This window comes from Syngnathoides biaculeatus, chromosome 11 (genome assembly GCF_019802595.1).
Source record: "Syngnathoides biaculeatus isolate LvHL_M chromosome 11, ASM1980259v1, whole genome shotgun sequence".
NCBI lineage: Eukaryota > Metazoa > Chordata > Actinopteri > Syngnathiformes > Syngnathidae > Syngnathoides > Syngnathoides biaculeatus.
In genome coordinates this window covers 9315753-9342973 of record NC_084650.1, presented here as the reverse complement: position 1 = coordinate 9342973, position 27221 = coordinate 9315753, and the positions used below count along the sequence as shown (strand labels likewise).

The 27221-nt window shown below is 42.0% G+C and overlaps 1 protein-coding gene across 1 annotated transcript in view; it reads right to left on the bottom strand.

Moving 5' to 3' along the window:
* spdl1 (spindle apparatus coiled-coil protein 1) overlaps nt 1-27221 on the bottom strand; it is a 140359-nt gene that overhangs the window by 59142 nt on the left and 53996 nt on the right. Inside the window, exons 5-7 of the mRNA XM_061834071.1 lie at nt 24176-24316; nt 12250-12348; nt 2856-2966 (exon numbers count right to left, since the gene is read on the bottom strand). Coding sequence (XP_061690055.1) covers nt 2856-2966; nt 12250-12348; nt 24176-24316 — 351 coding nt within the window. The remainder of the gene's footprint in view (nt 1-2855; nt 2967-12249; nt 12349-24175; nt 24317-27221) is intronic.

Sequence of the window (27221 nt, the reverse complement as noted above, 5' to 3'; positions counted from 1 at the left end):
GACAGAAGAAGAGGAATGTACAGAGCCTACTGAGTGTCAGGATTTTGAATGTTGGGACTATGACAGGAAAAGGTCAGGAGTTGGTTGACATGATGATTAGGAGAAAGGTTGATATATTGTGGATACAAGAGACCAGGTAGAAAGGTAGTAAGGCTAGAAGTTTAGGAGCAGTGTTTAAATGATTTTACCATGGAGTAGATGGGAAGAGAAATGGAGTAGGGGTCATTTTAAAGGAAGAGCTGGCTAAGAACGTGTTGGAGTTGAAAAGAGTATCAGATAGACTGATGAGGCTGAAATTTGAAATTGAGGGTATGTATTAAGTGACGAGCGGTTGTGCCCCACAGGTAGGATGTGACCTAGAGTTGAAAGAGAAATTTTGGAAAGTAGATAAAGTAGTTCTGAGCATCCCAGATAGAGAGAGAGTTGTGATTGGTGCAAATTGTAATGGACATGTTCATGAAGGAAAAGTGCGACAAAGAAGTGATGGGTAAGTATGGCACCCAAGAAAGGAACTTTGAGGCACAGATGCTGGTGGACTTTGCAAAAAGGATGGAAATGGCAGTAGTGAAAACTTTTTTCCAGAAGAGGCAGGAACATAGAGTGACCTATAAGAGCGGAGATAGAGGCACGCAGGTCAATTATATTTTGTGCAGACGATGTCATCTGAATGAGTGGTTGGGGAGAATGTAGATCAACAGCATAGGATGGTGGCGTGGAAGATGACTGGTGGTGGGCAGGAAGATTAAAAAAAAAGGTAGAGCAGAGAACCATGTGGTGGAAGCTGAGAAAGGAAAGCGGTGAGACAAGCTTTCAATGGACAGGAGGAGCTCCCGGAAGACTGGACTACTATAACCAAGGTGATCAGAGAAACCGGCAGGAGAGTACCTGGTGTGTCTTCTGGTAGGAAAGGGGAGAAAGAGACTTGGTGCTAGAACCCCAAAATACAGGAAGTCATACAAGGATAGACATTAGCGAAGAAGTGGGACGCAGAGGACTGAGGAGAGGCGAAAGGAATACATTGAGATGCGACATAGAGCAAAGGTAGAGGTGGTGAAGTCTAAGCAAGAGACATATGATGACATGCACACCAGGTTGGACATGAAAGAAGGAGAAAAGGATATCTACAGGTTGGCCAGACAGAGAGATAGAGATGGGAATGATGTGCAGCAGGTAAGGGTGATTAAGGACTGAGATGGAAATCCGTTGACTGGTGCCAGTAGGGCTGAATAGATGGAAAGAATACTTTGAGAAGTTTATGTTTGTTTTGTTGCTTTGCCCTACAGATAGGATGTGACCTGAAGTTGAAAGAGAAATTCTGGAAGGAAGGAAGGTTACAGGTGCCAGTAGTGTGCTAAATAGATGGAAAGATTACTTCGAGAAGTTGATGAATGAAGAAAATGAGAGAGAAGGAAGAGTAGAAGAGGCAAGTGTGAAAGACCAGGAAATGGCAATAATTTGTAAGGGGGAAATTAGAAAGGCACTAAAGAGGATGAAAAATGGAAAGGCAGTTAGTCCTGATGACATAACTGTGGAGGTGAGGAAGCAATTAGGAGAAGTGGCTGTGGAGTTTTTGACCAACTTATTCAACAGAATACTAGTATATGAGAAGATGCCTGACGAATAGAGGAAAAGTGTGCTAGTTGCCATTTTTAAGAACAAAGCCGATGTGCAGAGCTGTGGGAACTACAGAGGAATAAAGATTATGGCCCACGCAATGAAATTATGGGAAAGAGTCATGGAGGCTAATAGAGACTCAGGACAGAAGGAAGTATCTGCGAACAACAGTATGGTTTCATGACAGAGTACCAAGAGAGGAACTGTGGTACTGCATGCGTAAGTCTGGTGTGGCTGAGAAATATGTTAGAATAGTATAGGATATGTATGAAGGCAGCAGAACAGTGGTGAGGTGTGCCGTAGAATTTAAAGTGAGGTGGGACTGCATCGGGGATCAGCTCTGAGCCCCTTCCTCTTTGCTGTGGTCATGGATAGGCTGACAGATGAGGTTAGAATGGAATTCCCTTGTACTATGATGTCCGCACATGATATTGCAATATGCAGTGGAAGCAGGGAGAAGGTGGAGGAAGAATTAGAAAGATGGGGCATGCACTGGAAAGGAGTGGAATGAAGATTAGCCCAAGTAAAAGAGAACATGTGCGTGAATGATAAGAGTGCAGGGGGAACGGTGAGGCTACATGGAGAGGAGATAGCGAGGATGGATGACTTCAAATACTTGGGGTAAAACAATCCAGAGCAATCTTGAGTGTGGTAAGGAAGAGAATAAACGGGACCAACCAAGGCTAGGTTTATAAAACAGTGGTCAGGTCAGCCATGATGTACGGATTAGAGACTGTGGCGCTGAAGAAACAACAGGAAGCAGAACTGGAGGTGGCAGAAATGAAGATGTTGAGCTTACTACTAGGAGTGAGCAGGTTGGATAGGATTAGAAATTAACTTATTAGGGGACAGCCAAAGTTGGATTTTTCTGAGACAAGGTTCGATCGAGCAGACTTCAATGGTTTGGAGGTGGCAGAATCGAAGATGTTGCGGTTCTCACGTGGAGTGAGCAGGTTGGATAGGATTAGAAATGAGCTCATTAGATGGACAGCCAAAGATTGATATTTTTGAGACAAGGTTAGAGAGAGCAGACTTTGATGGTTTGGACATGTCCAGAGACGAGAGAGTGAGTATATTGGAAGAAGGGTGCTGAGGATTGAGCTGTCAGGCAAAAGAGCGAGAGGAAGACCAAAGAGAAGGTTGACAAATGTTGTGAGGGAAGACATGAGGGCAGTTGGTGTTACAGAGAAATATGCAGGAGACATGGAAAAAGATGATACGCTGTGGCGACCCCTAAATACCTTCATACGTTGCAATTGCTGTTTGTTGAAGGCGTATTGTGTTTGAAGTGTATCGTACTGGTCTTTCATGCTGACAAACTTTCTCTCCATTGCAGCACGTTTATCCTCCAACTGAAATGCATATCAAAAGTGAAAATATTAAAGACATAATTTTGGTGAAAAAGAAATACAGTATCTGTCAAACTTTGGAAATATTTTATCTTTTCATGGGGCAGCACCAATGAACTAACTTTCAACTTTGTTCAAATTTTAATATTATTAGTGTACAACTCAGTGTACAAAAACACTCTTCTGAGGGACACTGTCCGGGCCGCTGCTCCAGTGTGTATGTCAGTGTTCTTTGCAGGAATGACGTGTAGGAGTCCAGCAACTGTCGCTTGTCAGCCTAATTACACCAAATTAATCAAATCAAACCAAAGCCCTTTATTGTTACTCTATGGATGTGCATACAATGAGACAACGAGCACTTCTCAACAAGGTGCCAGAACCAAAAAAACAAAATAGAACATCTTAAATATGAGGCAAGGTAACTCAGATAAATAATCTTTACACAAAGGCACAGTTATTGCTCCAAGAACTTTAACAAAATTATTAATAAATATATAGTGTCTCTTTCAGTCTTATTTATTATTTCCTATTTGTACTCCCGTGTTGCTCAGAAAATTAAGAAAAAAAAACAAGAAAGTACAGTTTCATAATTTTAGAGCACAGTGCTATTTTTATTTTGTGGTCTTAAATTCAAGGTCAAGCTGTCTTTGAATCTGCTTGTCCGTGTTTTGTGGGACCTGTTACGCCAGCCCGAAGGCAGCAGGTTAAATAGGTGGTGACCAGGATTGGGAAGAGTCCTGGACGATAATAGTAGCTCTGCTGTGATAGCATGAGCTGGCAATGTCCTCTAGGGAGAGCAGAGAGCAGCCAATGATCTTCTGGGCATTGTTGATCACTCTTTGCAGAGATTTCCTGTCCACTGTTGTACATCCAATATACCACACTGTGATGCACTATGAGTAGAGGGTCTCCAACGGTGGTTCTGTTGAAAGCCAGAAGAAGCTTATCATTCATATCATCATTCTTCCTGAGTACTCTCAGGAAGTGGCGCCACTGCTGAGCCTTTATCACCACTGCTATGGTATTTACAGTCCAAGTGATCTTATCTGTGATGTAGACTCCCAGAAATCTGAAGGAGTGGATCCTTTCCACGCAATCCCCATGGATAAACAGTGGGACCGTGTCTATGCTGCACTTCTGGAAGTCCAGGATGATTTGCTTCATTTTTGTGGTATTTAGTATGAGGTGGTTTGCGGAACACCACTTTGACAGACTAGCAATATCATCTCTGTAAAAACAGATCCTATTGAGATGCGGCTGATCAAGGTGGAGTCATCAGCAAACTTGATGACGGAGTTACTGGGATGGGCTGGTATGCAGTCATATGTATAAATAGAGTATAGAAGAGGACTGATCCTGACGCTGTGGGACGAGAACTAAGCGCCAGTCACCTTGTCACATTTATCGCCAAGCCACCTCTTTCCCTGACACGCTTTAAGACATGTTCAATGCCTCATTGTAATCTTTTGTGTCTTCAGTTTTTTATCTGCTCTGGATCCCTCCAACTCAATGATAATCTCCTGGGACTCACTGACAATCTGTCTTTCCACTCTGCCAACCTGCTACACTCCAGAATCCTGAAGTCCAAGTTTCATAGTCAAATTCCTTGGCACTGTGATCACAATAAATATCCGGTGTTTGCCATGTCTGGGAGAAATTCGGTCAAAGTTAGGGTATTTGTATTCACAAATAAAAACATACAACAAGATGTGTATTTTATGGCGCAGTTGAACATGTATTTTCATCTAGACAAGATAACTTGCGCTTGAAAATTGATGTTCCATACCCTAAGTGATTTCTTGATTCAACAAGTATGGTGTAATCAGGTTCGGGTGTGGCTTGTAAAATTCAGACAGACTGCTTCCGTTATTTTTTTAATTTTTTAAATCAGGTAACCATCTTGAGTGTCTAAGTTTTCATGTACTCTCTTCCGTTTGGGTTCCCGTCGTTCTTGGGTTGCTGTGGCTGAGGCGTCATACCCTTGGCATTGACTGGACAGTGCCCAAGACTAATTCATGGAGCAATGATGCTTATCTCACAAAGGTTTCAAATCTTCATGAACATTTTAATATCACTCAGAGACAACCCAAGGAAATACGAAATGGTATTTTCAAATAAAAATTCTAAATTACTAAAGCATAAAAAACCAGGAGTGTCAAACATACGGCCCGCGGGCCGGTTCCGGCCCGTCTGGTGGTTTGGTACGGCCCGGGGAAGAAAGCTGCATTGTATAAAAAAAATATGAATTTTCTTTAAAATTTGTAGTTCTTGTATTATCCGCTAGGGGGCGCAGTGTTTTAGTACGTGCAGACAACATGAAAGCAACACTGCGGCGGAACTAGGACCACCTTGACCTGGTAAAATTGAACGTCTGTACAGCGTCTATTGGCGACAATTGCATTATCTACTTTTCCGTTTGCCTCGCACCCTCATCAGCAAAATGTCTTTGTCAAAAAGGAGAAAAGTAGACACAGAGTGTCGGACTTTTCAAGAAAAATGGACATGTTCTTATATGTCCACGGAGGTGAACGGGAAACCCGTGTGCCTGGTGTGCCAGCAGCAAGTTTCGGTGCTTAAAGAATACAATATTCGGCGCCATTACAAAACTCAGCATGGTGAAAAATACAACAGTTTGCATGGAGAATTGAGAAAACAGAAGGTAAATGAAATGATGGCGCGTCTGAAGAAACAGCAAACTGTTTTCACCCGGAGCAGAGAAGCCAGTAATGCTGCGGTGAAAGCCAGCTACCTAATTGCGAGCCAAATAGCAATAGCATCAAAGCCGTACAGTGATGGAGAGTTCATCAAAAACTGCTTGCTGACGGCTGCTGAAATTGTGTGTCCTGAGAAGCGACATGCTTTCGCCAATATAAGCGTGACAAGAAATATCGTGGCAGACAGGATTTCGGAACTCTCTGCAGATTTGGACCACCAACAAAAACGCAAAGAGCGGTCATTTGTGGCATTTTCTGTTGCGATTGATGAGAGTACTGATATCACGGACGTCGCTCAACTGGCCATATTCATTCGTGGAGTTGACAAGACTTTGAATGTCACAGAGGAGTTTCTCGAGCTGGTGCCGATGATCGACACCACAACAGCTGAGGACATTTTCAGCTCCGTCGTTGGAGCGCTGGAGTCGGAGCGGACTGGTCACGCGCCGTAAGCCTGGCTACTGATGGTGCGCCGTCATTGATCGGTAAAAAGGCAGGTGTTGTGACAAAGTTCAGAGATAAAGTACAAGCCGCAAATGGGGGAGGTAATTTTTGGACATTTCATTGCATTTTGCATCACGAGGCATTATGCAGCAAATCGCTAAGAATGGATCACGTCATGGAGGTGGTTGTCCGAACTGTTAATTTCATCCGAGCCAGAGGTCTCAATCATTATCAGTTTGACAGCTTTCTCAGTGACTGTAACATTACCCATGGTGTGCCTTATCACACGAACGTACGATGGTTAAGCAGAGGTGCTGTGCTAAAGCGCTTCTTTGATTTACGTGATGAAATCGGACAATTCATGGAGAAAAAAGGTAAACCTGTTAAGGAATTACAGTGCCATCTGTGGCTGCAGGACCTTGCGTTTATGGTTGACATCACTGAGCACTTGAATATTCTTAACAAAATGTTGCAGGGACGCAAAAAAATCGTAACACAGTATTATGACAGCATACGTGCATTCAAGTTAAAGCTCGGGTTATGGGAGACGCAGGTGGCAAGCGGTGACCCTGCTCATTTTCCCTGTTTAAAAGATATGTGCGCAGCAAGCGTTAATTCTGACGTGAAACGGTACAAAGAGAAGATTTCAGGGCTGTTGATGGAGTTTGAGAAAAGATTTCAGGTTTTTAGCGAACTCGAAACAGATTTTGCAGTTTTTCGCTCACCATTCACAGTCAAAGCTTCTGATTTGCCCGTTGCCATGCAACTTGAAATCATTGATTTGCAGTGTGATGTAGAACTGAAGGACAGATTTGCCTCTGTAAGCTTGGACACATTTTACAAGTACCTCCTACCAGGCTATCCCGCATTGACAGCACTAGCTGCTAAAACATTGTGCATGTTTGGGACAACCTACCTTTGTGAGCAAGTTTTCTCACTAATGAACATTAATAAAACAAAGCTGCGCTCAAAGCTCACACATAAGCATTTGAATGAGATTCTGAAATTGGCTGCTTCTCAAGACATGATGCCTCATATTGATGCACTTGTGCAGGATAAACGATGTCAACTTTCAAGGGCAAATTCCAAGCAAGACGAATAATTGCTGTGAAAGTTATTCATTTGTTCAAATTGCTTTCCAGATGTTGAAAAACAGTGTTTTTAAGTTCCACAAGGCTGGTACTAAATGTTTTTGGAACATTGTTACTATTTCTGTGATCAGTTTTATGTACAACACACTTAAATATATGTTTAACTGTGTAAAAGTGTTGTTAAAATTGCACATACTTTATGTTCTTATGTTATTCTCTTGTTCATAATATATTGTTCATAATGTAAAAGGAAAATTCTGTTAATAAACATTTTGACAATTTACTCATTCTTTGCACTAATTATTAGTATTAGTGACTAATACAAAGGAAAAAAGTGGGCTTATTGTTAGTTCTATGTAATTTTGCAATGAGTTTACTGGTCCGGCCCGCTTGATCTCAAATTAAGCTGTATTCGGCCCGCAGACCAAAGGGATTTTGACACCCCTGATCCAAACCTTTCTGACCCTGTGTTCCAAGGAGAAAACCCATGCAGGTCAGCAAAGAATACAAAGGCTTGTCTCATTTGCCCCAAAACATCTTGATTTCCCTCAAGACCTTTGGAGAAACATTCTGTTGACTAACTGAACTTTTTGGAAGGTGTGCGGTTCGTTACAACTGGCATAAAAATGGCACAGCGTTTGATGATAAGAACATTATACCAACAGTGAACCATGGTGGTGGCAGTCTGATGATCTGGGGCTGCTCTGCCACCTCAGGACCAGGAGAACTTGCTCTGATTCATGGATTTCTATTTACTTCCAATTGAGATGCTGTGGTGTGATCTTAAAGGGCAGTTCATGCTTAAACACACTCCAACATGGAACATGGTTAAAACCATTCTGCAAAGGAGAGTAGAACAAAATTCCACCAGAGCTATGTGAAAGACTCATCATCAATTATCACAAACTAATGATTTCAGTTACTGCTGCCAAAGGTGGCATAACCCATTATTAGGTTCTAGGTACTTTTTCACAGAGGGTCAGAAAGGTTTGGATTTTTTTGTGCTTAAAAACTTGAATTGGCATTTGAAAACTGAAATTTTTATTTCTTGGTCTTGTTTGTGAGTGACATTAAAAATGGTTTGAGGATTTGAAACCTGTGTGTGTAATATGCAAAAGAAAAAAAAAGGCGAAGGGGGCGAATACTTTTTCACGGCATGGAACTTGCTAGACGAACTTGCTCCTGTTTTCACAAAAATCTTCAACAGGTCTCTCAAACTGTGTGAAGTACCAAACTTTTTCACGTCTTCCGCTATCATACCGGTCCCCAAAAAAGCAGCAGCCTATCGAGCTTACAGGTCTGCCGCAAAGTCAGTGCAGACCAATTTGCTCCTGTTTTCACTTCTTCTTCTTTCGGCTTGTCCCGTTAGGGGTTGCCACAGCGTGCCATCTTTTTCTATCCAAGCCTATCTCGTGGATCCTCCTCTCCAACACCCACTGTCCTATGTCCTCCCTCACAACATCTGTCAACCTTTTCTTTGGTCTTCCTCGCGCTCTTTTGTCTATATTTTGGCGTTCACCACCAAGTCTCCTTCTCCCCTTTCCTACCAGAAGACACCCCAAGTACTCTCCTGCCTGCTTCTTTGAATACCTTGGCAGTAGTATTCCAGTCTTCTGGGAGCTCTTCCTCTCCATCTAGAGCCTATCTCACCTCTTTCCTAAAGGCCACACAAGATTATTCCTTTCTAAACTTCCACCACCTTATTCTCTGCTCTACCTTTGTCTTCTTAGTCTTCCTACCCACTACCAGAGTCATCCTACACACCACCATCCTATGCTGTCCAGGTACACTCTCCCCCACCACAACCTTACAGTCGGAAACCTCCTTCAAATTACACCGTCTGCACAAAATACAATCCACCTCTGTGCTTCTATCTCCGCTCTTGTACGTCAATCCATGTTCCACTCTCTTCTGGAAATAAGTGTTCACGACTGCCAATTCCATTCTTTTTGCGAAGTCCACCACCATCTGCCCCTCAAAGTTCCTTTGCTGAATGCCGTACTTACCCATCACTTCTTCATCGCCCCTGTTCCCTTCACCAACATGTCCATTGAATCACAACTCTCTCTCTGGGGTGCTCAGGACTACTTTGTCTAGTTCCTTCCATAATTTCTCTTTCAACTCGAGGTCACATCCTACCTGTGGGGCATAGCCGCTAATCACACTATACACAATACCTTCAATTTCAAGTTTCAGCCTCATCATACGATTTGATACTCTTTTCACCTCCAAGACATTCTTAGTCAGCTCTTCTTTTAAAATAACCACTACTCCATTTCTCTTCCCATCAACTTCATGATAAAATAATTTAAACCCTGCACCTAAAGTTCTAGCCTTACTTCCTTTCCACTTGCTCTCTTGGATTCACAATATATACACCTTTTTCCTAATCATCATCTCAACTAACTCCTGAGCTTTCCCTGTCATAGTCCCAACATTCAAAGTACCTACATACAGCTGTAGGGTTTGTGCATTCCTCTTCTTCTTCTTCCGACTAACCCGCTCTCCTCCTCTTTTTTGTCTTCGACCTACATTATCTGGATTTCTACCTACGCCTTGTAGATTAACATTTCCGGGTGCAGGTGTAGGATGCCCGGGCCACGACCCAATTGTTGTAGAATTCGTATGATGAACGCTCATATATGTTTGGCACAATTTTACGCCGGATGCCCTTCCTGACGCAACCGGATTTATCCGGGCTTGGGACCAGCCGACAGGTAGCACAATAATGTGCTGCCCAACGGGCTGAAGATAATTTCTCTTCCCATCTACTCCATGATAAAATAATTTAAACCCTGCACCTAAACTTCTAGTCTTACTCCCTTTCCACTTGCTCTCTTGGATGCACAATATATCAACCTTTCTCATCATCATGTCAACTAACTCCTGAGCTCCTGTTTTTCATTTCATTTCATACTTGGAGAAATTGAAGGACATCAGCGGCAAAGATCCATATGAATTTCAAGCAAGCGACTGGAATGACGTTGCGGAAGGCTACCCTGACATTACATATCCGATATCTTTAATTATCTTGTGAATTCTGAAAGCACATATACCCTTGATGAACGAAAGGCTCTACAAGCCTAAAATGACTTTGTAAGTGGGTGGGTTCAAGATGTACGGCAACGGGTGATCGATAATCAGGGTGTAATGGCAGCTTGAGTAAGACATTCTCAGAGGTCTACCGATCCACAACTATGTCCCTGGATCATATCCCAAAAAGATGGCTGCGTTCTCTCCAGTCATTGTACTTATGGGCGGTCTTGGAGTGTGTTCACACGTGGCTGCCCTTCTTTTTGCAGTCGAGGCTTCAGTCAAATTACGGGATAGCAAGACACTTATAGAAGATCTTACTGGTTACCCCCCTCTGCAGTTAAAAATGTAAGTGGATTTTTTTTCCCTCTTTATTCCTTGTTACCTCAAGTATTTAATTGAAAACGTTACGCATTACGAAATTAGCCGAGCAAACTTTATAGTGTCTCTTTGTTGGATCAGGAAGAAATCCTGCTCGGTTGATCCTCGACAACTACAGGTTCCGTCTTTCTGTCGACAGTCGCTTAGTTTTACTTCAAAATGCCACCTCTTTGTTTGCCCAGATTCAGCGCGGTTAGTACAGCCACAAACTAGGCATGTGTGGCCCATATTATTGAACGAACGGGGCTTGCTTGCTATTTTGACATGGACGCGAACTTGCTTCAGACACTCAAAATGGCGGACAAGGGTTCTTGTGGCTGTGGTGACGTCATCGGAAACCTACCCATTGGCCACACCTGAATCAAGCGACGGGGTAGATGATAGTCTAACGTCTTTTTTTGGGGGAGGGGCACGTCGTCACACTGCCTCGCGATCGACACAATGAGAAACCCTGGTGTAACTGAATTTCCTTTGACATGGCTCATGATGTTGATGACCTTTGACGTAAATGTGCTCGCAGTCCGTGAAGCATTCAAAGTCCCTACACTAGTTGTAGGCTCTGTGCATTCACACATACACAAACATATATCCCCACTACTTTGCAGTTTTTCCACTTTCCAAGGGTTTCACTTGTCCCAATTCACCATGAAAAATGAGGGACTACTGTTCTCTATTTCATTGGGCTTTTCAAATAATTACTCTCATTTTTGTAAACTCACTGATGGAATTATTACACTGTCAGGACAACCCACGATTACTCTAAAAAAAACAATCTTGCTATCTATGCCCACCCCAACCTCAAAAGCCAAAATATTTTTGATTTTAATTTCAACATGGGCTTGCATGGAGGCTATGCTTTAGCCACATGTGACATGGTGCTAAGATTCCTACAAAAGACAATATAAAAAAAAAAAAAAAAAAAAAAAAAAAAAACATGATTTCCCTCCCCCAAAATTTTGAATTATCTTTTTTTTTTTCTTAATGGAAATTCAGATCGGGGTTGGAGAAACAACTGCCATTTAAATCTGGATTTTAACGATTCTGAATCTATTTCAATAATTGATTAGCCCCAAAGCTCAGTGGTTAGAGCGTTAGTTTGGTAAACTAGGGGTTGTGAATTCGTATCCCACTTGGGCCTCCACTCCCCGAGAGGGATTGCATCGAGAAGTGCATCCGGCATGAAAACTGTGCCAAACAAATATGAGTGTTTTACTGTGGCGACCCCTAATGGGACAAGCTGAAAGAAACACACACACAATATCATAGGTTTAAATTTCTCAAACAAGTTGAAAATAAGCAAAAATAATTGATAGATAAATGCAATATATACAATATACTAAATATAAATTTTGCGAAAACAAACAAATAAGGCAAAGGGTGCAGTGTCTCCAGGCAATGTGTCAACGTACGACAATAGTCAGCTCCTTTGACATAATCAACTGACAATAAAAAAAAAACAGACAAACACTACGGACCCACAAGTTGCTTAGTAATGTAATGTGGCTGGTAATGTGGTGATACAATGACAATTGTGCCAATGATGGACTGTCCTCCAGCAATTCAGCCGAGTTTGAAATGACTGATAATCTTGTAGTGACAATTGTGCAGATTTCTGTCATTTACCTCAGCGAAAAGAGAATTGCCTTTGCTGTTTGGATCCTGGGAATGTTGTAGGACAGTTTCCAAATGGTCCTGGAGTTCACGGTTCACCTCACGAGATTTCTGTAGCATAGAAGAGAGACCAAGAAAAGACATATGTTGTATGTTTTGATGTGGAAGAAAAATGTAAAATAGCTCATGAAACAAAGAAATGAGAGTGAACAATTCAAAAATCTGAGTAAATTTTAGAACAAAATCTCCAGTAGTATATTTGGAATTTGTATTTGAAGAAGGATTTTAACATAAATGACTACCTAAAACATACAGGAGCCTACATTGAAAATAACAGAGTGGCTGAATTGAAAAAAATGTGGAGATATTTGGGACAGTACGTTGGCGCAGTTGAAAAGTGCTGGCCTCACAGTTGTGCGGTCCAGAGTTCAATCCGAGTGCCGGCTGTGTCGGGTTTGCATGTTCTCCATGCCTGCATAGGTTTTCTCCGAGTATTCCGGTTTCCTCCCACACCCCATAAACATGCAACATTAATTGTCCCTAAGTGTGATTGTGACTGTTGTCTGTCTCTAAGTGCTCTGCGATTGGCTGGCAACCAGTTCAGGGTGTACCCTATCTCCTGCCCGATGACAGCTGGGGTAGGCTCCAGTACTCCATTGGTCCAAATAAAGATAAACAGCTAAGAGAATGGATGGATAAATATATTTGTAAAGGAAGATACCATTCACATGGCGATAGTTCTCCAACATCCATCCATTAATTTTCCATACCACTTATTGCCACTAGGGTTGTGGGTGCACTGGTACATAGCTTTCTTTGGACGAGGACCTGGATACACTCTGAACTGGTCGACAGCCAATCGCAGGGCCCATTTGAACAAACAAACATTCACACTGAAATGAACATTTGTGAAAATTTAGTCTTCCATCTATTTCGCATGTTTTTGGGATGTTGGAGGAAGTGGAGTACCCAGACAAAACCCCCGCAGCCACAGTCAGTAACCTCCTTCAGATTACATCATCTGCACAAAATATAATCCATCTGGGTGCTTCTACCTCCGTCCTTGTAGGTCACTATGTTCCTGCCTCTTCTGGAAATAAGTGTTCACTACTGCCATTTCCATCCTTTTTGCAAAATCCAAAACCATCTGTTCCTCAAAGTTCCTTTCCTGGATGCCGTACTTACCCACCACGTCTTCATCGCCCCTGTTTCCTTCACCAACATGTCCGTTACAGTCTGCACCAATCACAACTCTCTCTCTGTCTCGGATGCTCAGAACTACTTTGTCTAATTTCTTTCAGAATTTCTCTTTCAACTCTAGGTCACATCCTATCTCTGGGGCATAGCAGTTAATCACATTTTACATAACACCCTCAACTCCAAATTTCAGCCTCATCACTCGATCTGATACTCTTTTCACCTCCAAGACATTCTTAGCCAGAACTTCGTTTAAAGGAATGCTCCAGTCATTGCTTACCTTGACGAAATGCCAATTATCTTGTTAATTCATTATAAATATAAACATATCCAGAAAAATTCTAGTAAAAAAATTGCAAATAACTTTAAAGCTCCACTGACATGAAATGCATGTTTTTTAGTATGTTTTTAATAAAAAAAATGTTAATTTGAACAAAATTCTGACAAAAAGTCTTGACCAAAAAAAAAAATTTATCAAAAGTTCACCAAGGGCCAAGCCCAGAATTTTCTGCCCCCTTCCTCCTATCACTGGATAGCACAAAATCACATTTGTCATTAAAATATGCAATCTTATCTCAATACAAATGAATTAAGTGAACTATTCAGTAAAGACAGCTAAAAGTGGCCTTTTCCCAACATTATACATGTCATAGATACACTGATACACTCGACCACATTGCTCACATTCTTAGATGTAGATCTAGTAATATACTAATAGTATAATGAGTTGCCTTTAATATATATATATATATATAATATATATATATATTATATATATATATATATATATATATATATATATATATATATGTGTGTGTGTGTGTGTGTGTGTGTGTGCGCGCGCGATTTTAACTGACTTACCACGTTTGTCGACCTTTCTATGTAGTCAGGCAAAAAATCCTCAAGCCATGAGCACTGGAACGTGTTCCTAACACTCGCGTCTATTGCACGTATGTCAGCCTTCCTGTCTACCTGTTTGAATATTGCGCTGGGGCCTTACCTGGCCGATCACGCATGAATTAGTTGACACAAAACGCTATTCAAATACTCGACATGTAATGATTAATCTGCCTTTTGTGTCCACACATGCACTCTTCGTGGTTTCTGTTCTCGACGAAATTTCAGTGTTGTTCTCGCTCACGGCTGAGTACGCTACATACTGTCAGGGAGTCGGCTGTTCGTTAGAAGTGATCCGCATATCATCTAAATATGGCTCGAAATGATAAGGTGATATTGCCCCGGTCACTTCCCTCGATTGTGAGATCTCTTCTTCGAAAACAGCTTCCATGTCTCGGGGGGGTCAGAAAAATCCTAAAATCTCTGTTGTTCCTCTCCCATTGTAGGTGCCACTATGTGTTTTCAATGGTGAATGTCCCAGTGTGACATCTGCTGATGACATTGTAGGCAATCAGGCTCCCACTTTGATGTCGAGTAAGACTTCCGCAACTTCGCACATGCTCTCCCCTCATCTATTATAACATTATTACATTATAACAATGTTTATAGGCAAGTCACTTGGGCTTTAATGCGCTCTTTTATCCAAGTAATAAAATGTTTGTATGGTCAGTACCATTTTGACTATTTTTACGAGATCACATGAATTAAAAAATAGAGGCCCCATAGCTCAGTGGTTAGAGCACTGCGTTGGTAAACCAGGGGTTGTGGGTTCATATCCCACTAGGACCTCCACTCCCTGAGAAGGGTTGCGTCAGGAAGGGCATCCAGCATAAAAATTGTGCCAAACATATATGTGCGTTCATCTGAGATGACACGCTGTGGCGACCCCGAAAGGGACAAGCCGAAACAAACTCTTCTTCTTTTCCTTTCGACTTGTCCCGTTAGGGGTCGCCACAGCGTGTCATCTTTTGCCATCTGAGCCTATCTCCTGCATTTTCCTCTCTAACCCCAACTGCCCTCATGTCTTCCCTCACCACATCCATAAACCTTCTCTTTGGTCTTCCTCTCGCTCTTTTGCCTGGCAGCTCCATCCTCAGCATCCTTCTACCAATATACTCACTCTCTCGCCTCTGAACATGTCCAAACCATCGAAGTCTGCTCTCTCGAATCTTGTCTCCAAAACATCCAGCTTTGGCCGTCCCTCGAATGAGCTCATTTCTAATCCTATCCAACCTGGTCACTCCGAGCGAGAACCTCAACATCTTCATTTCTGCCACCTCCATTTCAGCTTCCTGTTGTTTCTTCAGTGCCACCGTCTCTAATCCGTACATCATGGCCGGCCTCACCACTGTTTTGTAACTTTGCCCTTCATCCTAGCAGACACTCTTCTGTCACATAACACACCAGACACCTTTCGCCAGCTGTTCCAACCTGCTTGGACCCGTTTCTTCACTTCCTGACCACACTCTCCATTGCTCTGTATTGTTGACCCCAAGTATTTGAAGTCGTCCACCCTCGCTATCTCTTCTCCCTGTAGCCTCACTCTTCCCCCTCCACTTTTCTCATTCACGCACATATATTCTGTTTTACTTCGGCTAATCTTCATTCCTCTCCTTTCCAGTGCATGTCTCCATCTTTCCAATTGTTCCTCTGCATGCTCCCTGCTTTCACTGCATATGACAATATCATCTGCGAACATCATGGTCCAAGGGGATTCCAGTCTAACCTCATCTGTCAGCCTATCCATTACCACTGCAAACAGGAAGGGGCTCAGAGCTGATCCCTGATGCATTCCCACCTCCACCTTAAATTCCTCTGTCACACCTAAGGCACACCTCACCATTGTTCTGCTGCCATCATACATGTCCTGTACTATTTTAACATACTTCTCTGCCACACCAGACTTACGCATGCAGTACCACAGTTCCTCTCTTGGTACTCTGTCATAGGCTTTCTCTAGATCCACAAAGACACAATGTAGCTCCTTCTGACCTTCTCTGTACTTTTCCACGAGCATCCTCAAGGCAAATAATGCATCTGTGGTACTCTTTCTAGGCATGAAACCATACTGTTGCTCGCAGATACTTACTTCTGTCCTGAGTCTAGCCTCCACTACTCTTTCCCATAACTTCATTATGTGGCTCATCAACTTTATTCCTCTATAGTTCCCACATCTCTGAACATCCCCTTTGTTCTTAAAAATGGGAACTAGAACACTTTTCCTCCATTCTTCAGGCATCTTTTCGCCCGCTAGTATTCTGTTGAATAAGTTGGTCAAAAACTCCACAGCCATCTCTCCAAATTGCTTCCATACCTCTACCGGTATGTCATCAGGACCAACTGCCTTTCCATTTTTCATCCTTTGTAGTGCCTTTCTGACTTCCCCCTTAGTAATCATTTCCACTTCCTGGTCCTTCACTCTTGCCTCTTCAACTCTTCCTTCTCTCTCATTTTCTTCATTCATCAACTTCTCAAAGTATTCTTTCCATCTATTTAGTACACTACCGGCACCAGTCAACACATTTCCATCTCTATCCTTAATCACCCTTACCTGCTGCACATCCTTCCCATCTCTATCCCTCTGTCTGGCCAACCTGTAGAGATCCTTTTCTCCTTCTTTCGTGTCCAACCTGGTGTACATGTCTTCATATGCCTCTTGTTTAGCCTTTGCCACCTCTACCTTTGCCCTACGTCGCAATCTCGATGTACTCTTTCGCCTCTCCTCAGTCCTCTCAGTATCCCACTTCTTCTTCGCTAATCTCTTTCCTTGTATGACTCCCTGTATTTTGGGGTTCCACCACCAAGTCTCCTTCTCCCCTTTCCTACCAGATGACACACCAAGTACTCTCCTGCCTGTCTCTCTGATCACCTTGGCTGTCGTCGTCCAGTCTTCCGGGAGCTTCGGTTGTCCATCGAGAGCCTGTCTCACCTCTTTCCGGAAGGCTCCACAACATTCTTCCTTTCTCAATTTCCACCACATGGTTCTCTGCTCTACCTTTGTCTTCTTAATCTTCCTACCCACCACCAGTCATCCTACACACCACCATCCTATGCTGTTGAGCTACACTCTCCCCTACCACTACTTTACAGTCAGTAATCTCCTTCAAATTCCATCGTCTGCACAAAATATAATCTACCTGCGTGGTTCTACCTCCGCTCTTGTAGGTCACTATATGTTCCTCCCTCTTCTGGAAATAAGTGTTCACTACAGCCATCTCCATCCTTTTTGCAAAGTCCACCACCATCTGCCCTTCAAAGTTCCTTTCATGGATGCCGTACTTACCCATCACTTCTTCATCGCCCCTGTTTCCTTTACCAATATGTCCATTACAATCTGCACCAATCACAACTCTCTCGCTGTCTGGGATGCTCAGAACTACTTCATCTAGTTCCTTCCAGAATTTCTCTTTCAACTCTAGGTCACATCCTACCTGTGGTGCATAGCCGCTAACCACATTATACATAACACCCTCAATTTCAAATTTTAGTCTCATCACTCGATCTGATACTCTTTTCACCTCCAAGACATTCTTAGCCAGCTCTTCCTTTAAAATAACCCCTACTCCATTTCTCTTCCCATCTACTCCGTGGTAGAATAATTTAAACCCTGCTCCCAAACTTCTAGCCTTACTACCTTTCCACCTGCTCTCTTGGATGCACAGAATATCAACCTTTCTCCTAATCATCATGTCAACCAACTCCGGAGCTTTTCCTGTCATAGTCACAACATTTAAAGTCCCTACACTCAGTTGTAGGCTCTGTGCATTCCTTTTTTCTTCTGACGCTGGATCCGGTTTCCTCCTCTTCTTTGTCTTCGACCCACAGTAGCTGAATTTCCACCGACGCCCTGCAGGTTAGCAGTGCCGGGGGCGGGCGTTGTTAACCCGGGCCACGACCGATCCGGTATGGGATTCTTTAGATGAACGCTCATATTTGTTTGGCACAGTTTTTACGCCGAATACCCTTCCTGACGCAACCCTCTGCATTTATCCGGGCTTGGGACCGGCCTACAGATTGCACGGGTTTGTGCCCCCATAGGGCTGCATTACAGGCCGAAACAAACTATACATGAATTAAAAAACAGGAAGTGATGTATCGTGCATAAACAAAGGCTTGGTTACAGATCAATTCCTACACAATCACACCGCTGATTTCTCGGTTGATCGGGAAGACATGGAAGAGGTCCATACAGATTTGAACCTGTTGCTGTTCCAGCCAACAGGGTGGCTGGGGTCCAAATGATAATGAAGTGATCTTTGGCTTGGTGGAAGTTAAGTGTTAACATGATGATGGTGAAGTCAGAAAAAATTTCAGTATTGAGGAACTTATTTATGTGTGACATATTAAACCACTTCAAGGTGCATAGCTTGCCCTGCGTCGCTTTGTACTTGAACTATTACTATTATATGCACAACTGGCAGGGGTGCTTCCCAGCAGTAGAAGTTGTTGTGTCCCTTTGTCCTGCTCAGCAAATCGACCAATACTTTTAAGTTATGACGTTTGTGATGCGGAATTCTGGAATGCGCCGAGGAGTGCCTATATATTATGATAAGGGGGTGGGCAAACTAGGGCCCGCAGGCCACATCCGGCCCGTTGGTCTTTTTAATCAGGCCAGCCGAAGATTTGTACAGAATTAAGGTTTGATGTGAATGATTGCATTTATTTCATTTGACTTGTAATGACAGGCATTTCAACACCAGGTTGCGCAGTAGGCGCAGTGTCTTGATTTTACGGAGCCCGAGCCATTTCCAGTAATCGCTCTTCTTCTACTGGTCATATCCCATCTACAGCAATGTCAAAGAAAAGAAAAGTCGACAGTGAGTGCCGGGTGTTTAACAAAGAATGAACGCCTAAGTACTTTTTACTGAAGTCCAAGGCTCTATGTCTTATTTGCCAAGAAACCGTTTTTAAAAGAGTACAACATCAGCCGTCACTTTACCACCAAGCATGCGAATTACGCCAGCAACCTTTCAACACAAGAAGGTACGGCTACCGCTGACAGGTTGGTTCGCTACACTGTAGCTTGCAGGCTCAGCAAAACACCTTTATTCGAGCAACTTCCATCCAAGAAGAAAGCACGAACACAAGTTATTTACTGGCATTCAAACTAGCAAAAGCCAGCAAGCCTTTCTCCAAAGGGGAGTTTCTTAAGGAGTGCATGGTAGAGACAGCAAGTATTATATGTCCTAAGAGCAAGAACAAATTTGAAAAAATTAGCTTATCACGCAGGGCGGTGACTCGCTGTATTGAAATAATTGACGAACACTTAACTAGCAAGCTAAACAAAAAAGCGTTATTTACATTATATTCTTTGAAACTGGACAAAAGCCATCATATAAAGGACACCGCTCAGCTTTTAATTTTTATCAGAGGGATTAATGAGAATTTCGAGATAACGGAGGAGTTTCTGGGTATGGAACCCCTGAAAGGAAAAACACGTGGAGAAGATTTATTTAACAGCGTGTCAGCGGTCATAGAGAAGCACAAGGTACCGTGGAGTATGCTCGCCAACGTTACCACAGATGGATCACCAAAACTGACAGGAAAAAAATGTTGGTATGCTCAAGAGAATTCAGGACACGGTGAAAGAGGACAACCCTAAGCAGGAGGTAAATTTTCCTACACTGCATAATTCACAAAGAAGCACCGTGTAAATCCGTGTAGCAGCTTGACCACGTAGTGAAGCCGGTTGTGAAACTTAACTTTATTCGAGTAAAGGGACTTCACCATCGTCAGTTTATTAATTTTCTTGAAGAAACTGATGCTGACGGACTTACTTTACCATTCTAATGTACGCTGGTTAAGTTTGGGAAAAGTATGTCAATGTGTGTGGGAGCTTAAAACAGGATATTATTTCATTTTTGAAGCTACTTGAGAATACTGACAATTTCCCTGAGCTGAATGACACAGATTGTGATGTAGTTTTTACTGTGGACATACTGACACACATGAACGAGCTGAATTTGAAGCTACAAGGGAAACACCACTTTGTTCATGAAATGCAAGCAAACGTCAGAGCCTTCAAAACCAAGCTGGTTTTATTTTCGAAGCAAATGTCAGACAAGTCATTTGCTCATTTCCCTACACTGGCTACATTAAAAGAGGCCCTGCTACATGTGAAAAAAAATGAAGGAAAACACTGGATGACCTGCATGAGGAATTCTGCCTAACTTCTCCCTTACTGATCAATGCCACTTCCCAGTCATTCATGCTTGCCTTTTCTCCTCCCTTCTCTCCCATTTTCTTCATTCATCAGCTTCTCAAAGTACTCTTTCCATCTACTTAACACACTAGTGGCACCACATATTTCCATCGCTATCCTTAATCACTTTTACTTGCTGCAAATCCTTCCCATCTCTATCCCTCTGTTTGGCCAACCTGGAGAGATCCTTTTCTCCTTCGTTCGTATTTAACTTGGTGTACATGTCGTCATATGCCTCGTTTAGCCTTCGCCACCTCGACCTTTGCTCTGTGACATATCTCAATGTATTCCTTTCGCCGCTCCTCAGTCCTCTCAGTGTCCCACTTCGTCTTCGCTAATCTCTTTCATACAGCTCAGTCGTACAGCTCAGGGGGACCACACTTCGTGAGCCACTGGCTCCTTAAATGTTTCTTTTTCTTACTGGGCAGAATATGCCACTGAGCCTTCCTCGGATTATTTGGATCTGAATTTTGGCAAAATTTCACGATACAGTAGGGCATTTTCGAGTGTCCGATGATGGTGGTAATGCATGTGATGACACTACAAATCGGCCATGATTTCTTTGTTTACACAGAATACGTCACATCTGCACAAGTAGGTCATGTGACTCTCCAAAATGGCAGCGCCCATGAAGATTCATAATTGCCGATAAAAATTTTCTTAAAACACCATAAAATGATGTCGGATTTCCTCCCATGTACAAGGTACAGTCCATATCACATGACCTATCGTATTAAGGCTTTTAATTTTTCAGTGAATGACTGGAGCATGCCTTTAAAATAACCCCTACTCCCTATCTCTTCCCATCTACTCCATGGTAAAATAATTTAAACGCTGCTCCTAAACTTCTAGCCTAACTACCTTTCCACCTGCTCTCTTGGATGCACAATATATCAACCTTTCTCCTAATCATCAGGTCAATCAACTCCTGAGCTTTTCCGAGTCCCAACATTTAAAGTCCCTGCACTCAGTTGTTGGCTCTGTGCATTACTCTTTCTTCTGGCCATGCTTCCAGTTTCCTCCTTTTCTTTGTCTTCAACCCACAGTAGCTAAATTTCCATCGATGGCCTGCAGGATAACTGTGCCAGGGGTGGGTGTTGTTAACATGGGGAACAACCGATCCGGTATGGAATTCTTTAGATGAATGCTCATATTTGTTTGGGTCAGTTTTACCCCGGATGCCCTTCCTGACGCAACCCTCTGCATTTATCCGTGCGGCCTACAGGTTGCACTGGCATGTACCACCATAGGGCTGCATTAAATTTATGCATCCCTAATTATTTTTTTCAAGACATGTGATTGACATCAATTGAGATCCCTCCTGATAAAAAGGTAAAGATTCTATTTAAAAAAATATCTTGATGGGATCCCTATTTTCCTTTTTCGAATATTCAGATGTGATGTTAGTCCCAAGTGTCCCAAATCCAGGTATTCTCATGCTTTTTAGAGTATTTCCAATCTTAATATTTCTTCCACTGTATGCTGTTTTAAATTGTACTTTTGTTTTTAATCTATATATTTTGTTGTCATTTTTATTGTTTTTGTCCTAAATGTTTTATCTCTTTGTATTCAAACCTTTTTACTCGTGTAAAGCACACAATTACCTTGTGTATGAAATGTGCTCTACAAATACATTTGCTTTGCAGTCAATTTTGATAACACTGGGAAACAATTGGAAAAAAAAAAGTTGAGTTTGTTAATGAAATTGGTACGTTGATTCCAAAATTGGAGTCATTTTTTTCCCAGCACAGTTTTTGATCCACAGCTTGCACCAGAGATGCAACAATAAAAGTTATGAAGAAGGTGACTAAAAAAAATAATGAAGGAGTCAGGGGCATCCCCCAAAACCCTGTTGACATTTTTTGAGATTTTTGCATAAATTAAGCAATCTGGAAGACAAAAGAGTAAAAAAAATTTTTTTTAACCTTTTTTAACAAATAAACTGAGAAGTGGGGCGTGAAGTTGGATGGAGAGCGTTTGTGAACAGCAGTCTTCAGCTCTGCCCACAGATTCTCGATCGGATTCAGGTCTGGACTTTTACTTGGCTATTCTGACACCTGGATAAGTATTTTGGGAACCCTTCCATTGTAGATTTGGCTTTATGTTTTGAATCGTTGTCTTGGATAAATCTCCATCCCAGTCTCAGGTCCTTTGCAGACTCCAACAGATTTTCTTCCAGAATGGTCCTGTATTTGGCTCCAATCATCTTCCCATCAATTTTAACCATCTTCCCTGTCCCTGCTGAAGAAAAGCAAGCCCAAACCACGAGGCTGCCACCATCATGTTTGACAGTGGAGATGGTGTGTTCAGGGTGATGAGCTGTGTTGATTTTACGCCAAACGTATCGTTTTGCATTGTGGCCAAAAAGGTTGATTTTGGTTTCATCTGACCAGAGAACCTCCTTCCATGTTTGGTGTGTCTCCCAGGTGGCTTGTGGTGAACTTTAAACTTGACTTTTTTTGGATCTTTTAGAAATGGCTTTCTTCTTGCCACTCTTACATTAAGGCCAGATTTGTGCAGGATTCCGATGGACAGACTCTCCCACTTCAGCTGTAGATCTCTGCAGTTCATCCAGAGTGATCATGGGCCCCTTGCCTCCATCTCTGATAAGTCTTCTCCTTGTTCAAGGTGAAAATTTAGAAGGAAGTCTTGGGAGATTTGCAGTGGTCTGATTCTCCTTCGAGTTCAATACGATTGCTTGCACAGGGCTCCTTGAGATGTTTAAAGTTTGGGAAATCTTTTTGTATCCAAATTCTGCTTTAAACCTCTCCACAACAGTATATCTGACCTGCCTGGTGTGTTCCCTGGTCTTCATGATGCTCTCTGCAATTTAAACAAAACCCTGAGAAAATCACAGAGGAGGTGCATTTATACAGAGTCATGATTACACACAGGTGGATTCTATTTATCATTATCAGTCAACATTGGATCATTCAGAGATCCTCACTGAACTTCTGGAGTGAATTTGCTGTACTGAAAGTAAAGGGGCCGAATAATATTGCATGCCCCACTTTTCAGGTTTTTATTTGTTAAAAAAAGTATAAAATATCCAATAAATTTCGTTCCATTTTACAATTGTGTTCCACTTGTTGTTGATTCTTGCAAAAAATTTTCTCTCTCTCTCTTTATATATATATATATATACATACATACATACATACATACATACATATATAATATACATACATATATATACATACACATACATACATATATACATACACATACATACATACATATATATACATACATATATACATATACATACATATATACATATACATACATATATATACATACATATATACATATACATACATATATACATATACATACATATATACATATACATACATATATACATATACATACATATATATATACATATATATATATATATTTATATATATATTATATAAAAGATATTGTTTGAAGCCTGAAATGTGGGGAAACGTTGAAAATTTCAAGGGGGCCGAATACTTTTACAAGGCACTATCTTGGCTTTATGAACAGATATCCTGTCACATCAATATTATTCCCAACCATATGTGTCACAGAACATGCTCTTGCCATTTCATTTTTGAGTGCTGATAAAACCCTATCCTCTGAAGACTCAACAAATCAGGATGACAAAATATTTACCTCTAATGCTGCATACCAGGTAGCAGCTTCTTTGTTTCTCTCGTCTGTAGCTTGCTTGAGATTGTGCTGTAAGCTGGTATTAGTCAATTGCAGCTGCTGTTCTCTGTACTGTGATTCCTTTTTTGTTAGTTCCAACTCCAACTGCAAAACAAGAACTATAATATGGACCAAGCATATCTGACATAACATACATACCCATTTTGTATATGAACCAGACATGCTTCCCGCAAACTGAGGTGACACAATGACTAAACTGGTGTGAGATTCCCACAAGGAGAGTTTCAATGGACCTTAAAGGAAGACTCTCCCCAAAATTATAGGAATGGGAGCACACATTAAAAGTTAGTAGATGAGGGTTCAGTGTTACTTTTAATGCCAGCGTTTATCCACAGATTTCACCAAGAGACATCTTTGAATTGGAAAAGTGTTATCGAAATTCCTCTCTTGCTCAAATTGCAATGAGCCCATCTAGAAAATTGACAGCCGATCAGCGTTTGCCACGCCTGCAGTGTTTGCTGTTCTGACCCCCCCGTTGCTCGTGAATATGTTTCACCGAACAGAGAACGTCCACTATCTGGCATTTTGTGGCCGATTTTTGTGAAAATTACTTACAAACGAACAAATCAAAAATTGCATAATGTACAATGTTCAAGCCAGTGCGTTTGAGCCAGAATAAACACGGGCGAACTTGACGTGTTGCAAAGGGGCGTGATATTGATGACAGACAATAATCCCATTATATGTACCGCAGAGATTTGTTTGTTTTCTGAGGAGTTGGTTTAGATGTAGAGAATATACACCATGGGTGGCCAGACGTTTTTACCCCAAGATCTACTTTTCAAGCAGCCAGCCTCTCACGATTCCCTGCAGCAGTGTGGTGTTGTCTGTATGTTTGTGTTTGGGGGGGGGGGGGGTTGGTTGGTGTGGTAGTGGGTTGGAGGGGTGTGCATGTGCATCGCTGTAAATACGAGCCGGGAAGTGTTGTGTGCATAACAGCGAGTCGATGCACCATTTTATTACTACTCCCGCCATTGCCAGAATACACATAGACATGTTGGAGAGGGAGCGTGACGTTCACAGAGAGTATAACATAGACCTTAAACTACTTCAAACTTAAGTGATGTAACAGCAACACGTCGTAAGTTACGTCGCAACAGTTTGTCACGGAGATTTGGTGCTACGGAGAAGACATAAAGCGTTGGCCTTGTTCGTGACTATATGTACCGCAATAAAAATATTTAATTTATTGTTAAATTAGACACTTGTACTGCTGTAATTTTTGTCACAAGTATGCAAATTACAAATACTGTTTACTTATTTTAAACCTTCTCGTACCGAGATATCCAGTACATTCCCTACTACTTCGTGGTTTTTCACTTTTCGCGGGTGGTTCTGGTCCCAATTAACCATGAAAAACGTGGGATTACTGTATAACCATTCCATGTGCTTGACCTATGAGTAAACAGAAACAAGTTGGTTCTTTTATTTTCATATATTATTTTCATCCAATTTCATCAACTCTGTAGACAAGCTGAGGAATGTATTCTTTTCGTCCTCTGACACGGGTACTTAACCCCAACTCTTGTGCCCCCCATCTTGAACAGTCAGCTTGGCCTTGGACCCCCCCTTGGCCCTTTCTTTCTTCGGGTACACGGCTTGGGGCCATGGGCGTGGAGACTCTGCTTTCCAGCCTATCCGTGAGCCAACACAAAGTGATCAGGGCAGCTATTACCTTTTTCTTCCTCTTTTCCTTTCGGCTTATCCCGTTAAGGATCGCCACAGCGTATCATCTTTTTCCATCTAAGCCTATGTCCTACATCCTCCCCTCTAACACCTACTGCCCTCATGTCTTCCCTCACAACATCCATCAACCTTCTCTTTGGTCTTCCTCTCACTCTTTTGCCTGGCAGCGCCAACCCCAGCAACCTTCTCCCAATGTATTCACTCTCTCGTCTCTGGACATGTCCAAACCATCAAAGGCTGCTCTCTCTAACCTTGTCTCAAAAATATCAATCTTTGGCTGTCCATCTAATGAGCTCATTTCTAATCCTATCCAACCTGCTCACTCCACGTGAGAACCTCAACATCTTCAATTCTGCCACCTCCAGTTTTGCTTCCTGGTGTCTCTTCAGTGCCACCGTCTCTAATCTGTACGTCATGGCTTGCCTCACCGCTGTTTTATAAACTTTGCCCTTCATCCTCTCTTCTGTCACATAACACAACAGAAACCTTCCGCCAGCTGTTCCAACCTGCTTGGGCTCATTTCTTCACTTCCTTACCACACTCACCATTGCTCTGGATTGTTGACCCTAAGTATTTAAAGTCATCCACCCTCGCTATCTCTTCTCCCTTGGGCCTCACTCTTCCCCCCTCTACTCTTCTCGTTCACGTACATATATTCTATTTTACTTGAGGTAATCTTCATTCTTCTCCTTTCCAGTGCATGTCTCTGTCTTTCTAATAACATTTTAAATAACACCCTCAATTTCAAATTTCAGCCGCAACACTCGATCTCATACTCTTTTCACGTCCAAGACATTCTTAGCCAGCTCTTCCTTTAAAGGAATAATCTCCTGAACATTTAAAAGCCTTAATCCGATAGGTCATGGCATATGTATTGTACCTTGAAAATTTGAGGTTAATCCAATATCATTTAATGGTGTTTTTAATCAGCAATTATGAATTTTCACGGGTGCGGCCATTTTGGCAAGGCACATGAACTACTTGCGCGGATGTGACGTATTCTGTTCATAAACAAAGAAATCATGGCCGATTTGTAGTGGAATCACAAGCATTACCACTACCATCGGACACGTGAAAATGCTCTACTGTATCGTGAAATCTTGCAATCATTCGGATAGAAATAATCAGAGGCTGGGTGGTATATTTTGTCCAGTAAGATAAAGAAAAATTTAAGGACCCAGTGGCTACAGGTGTATTTGCGCATTTAAGACCAACACTTCAAGAGTACAATAAGTCTCTGAATTCTATTAGATAAGATTGTTATGATGTTGCTAACCAATGATGACAAAAGTACTTCTTACCA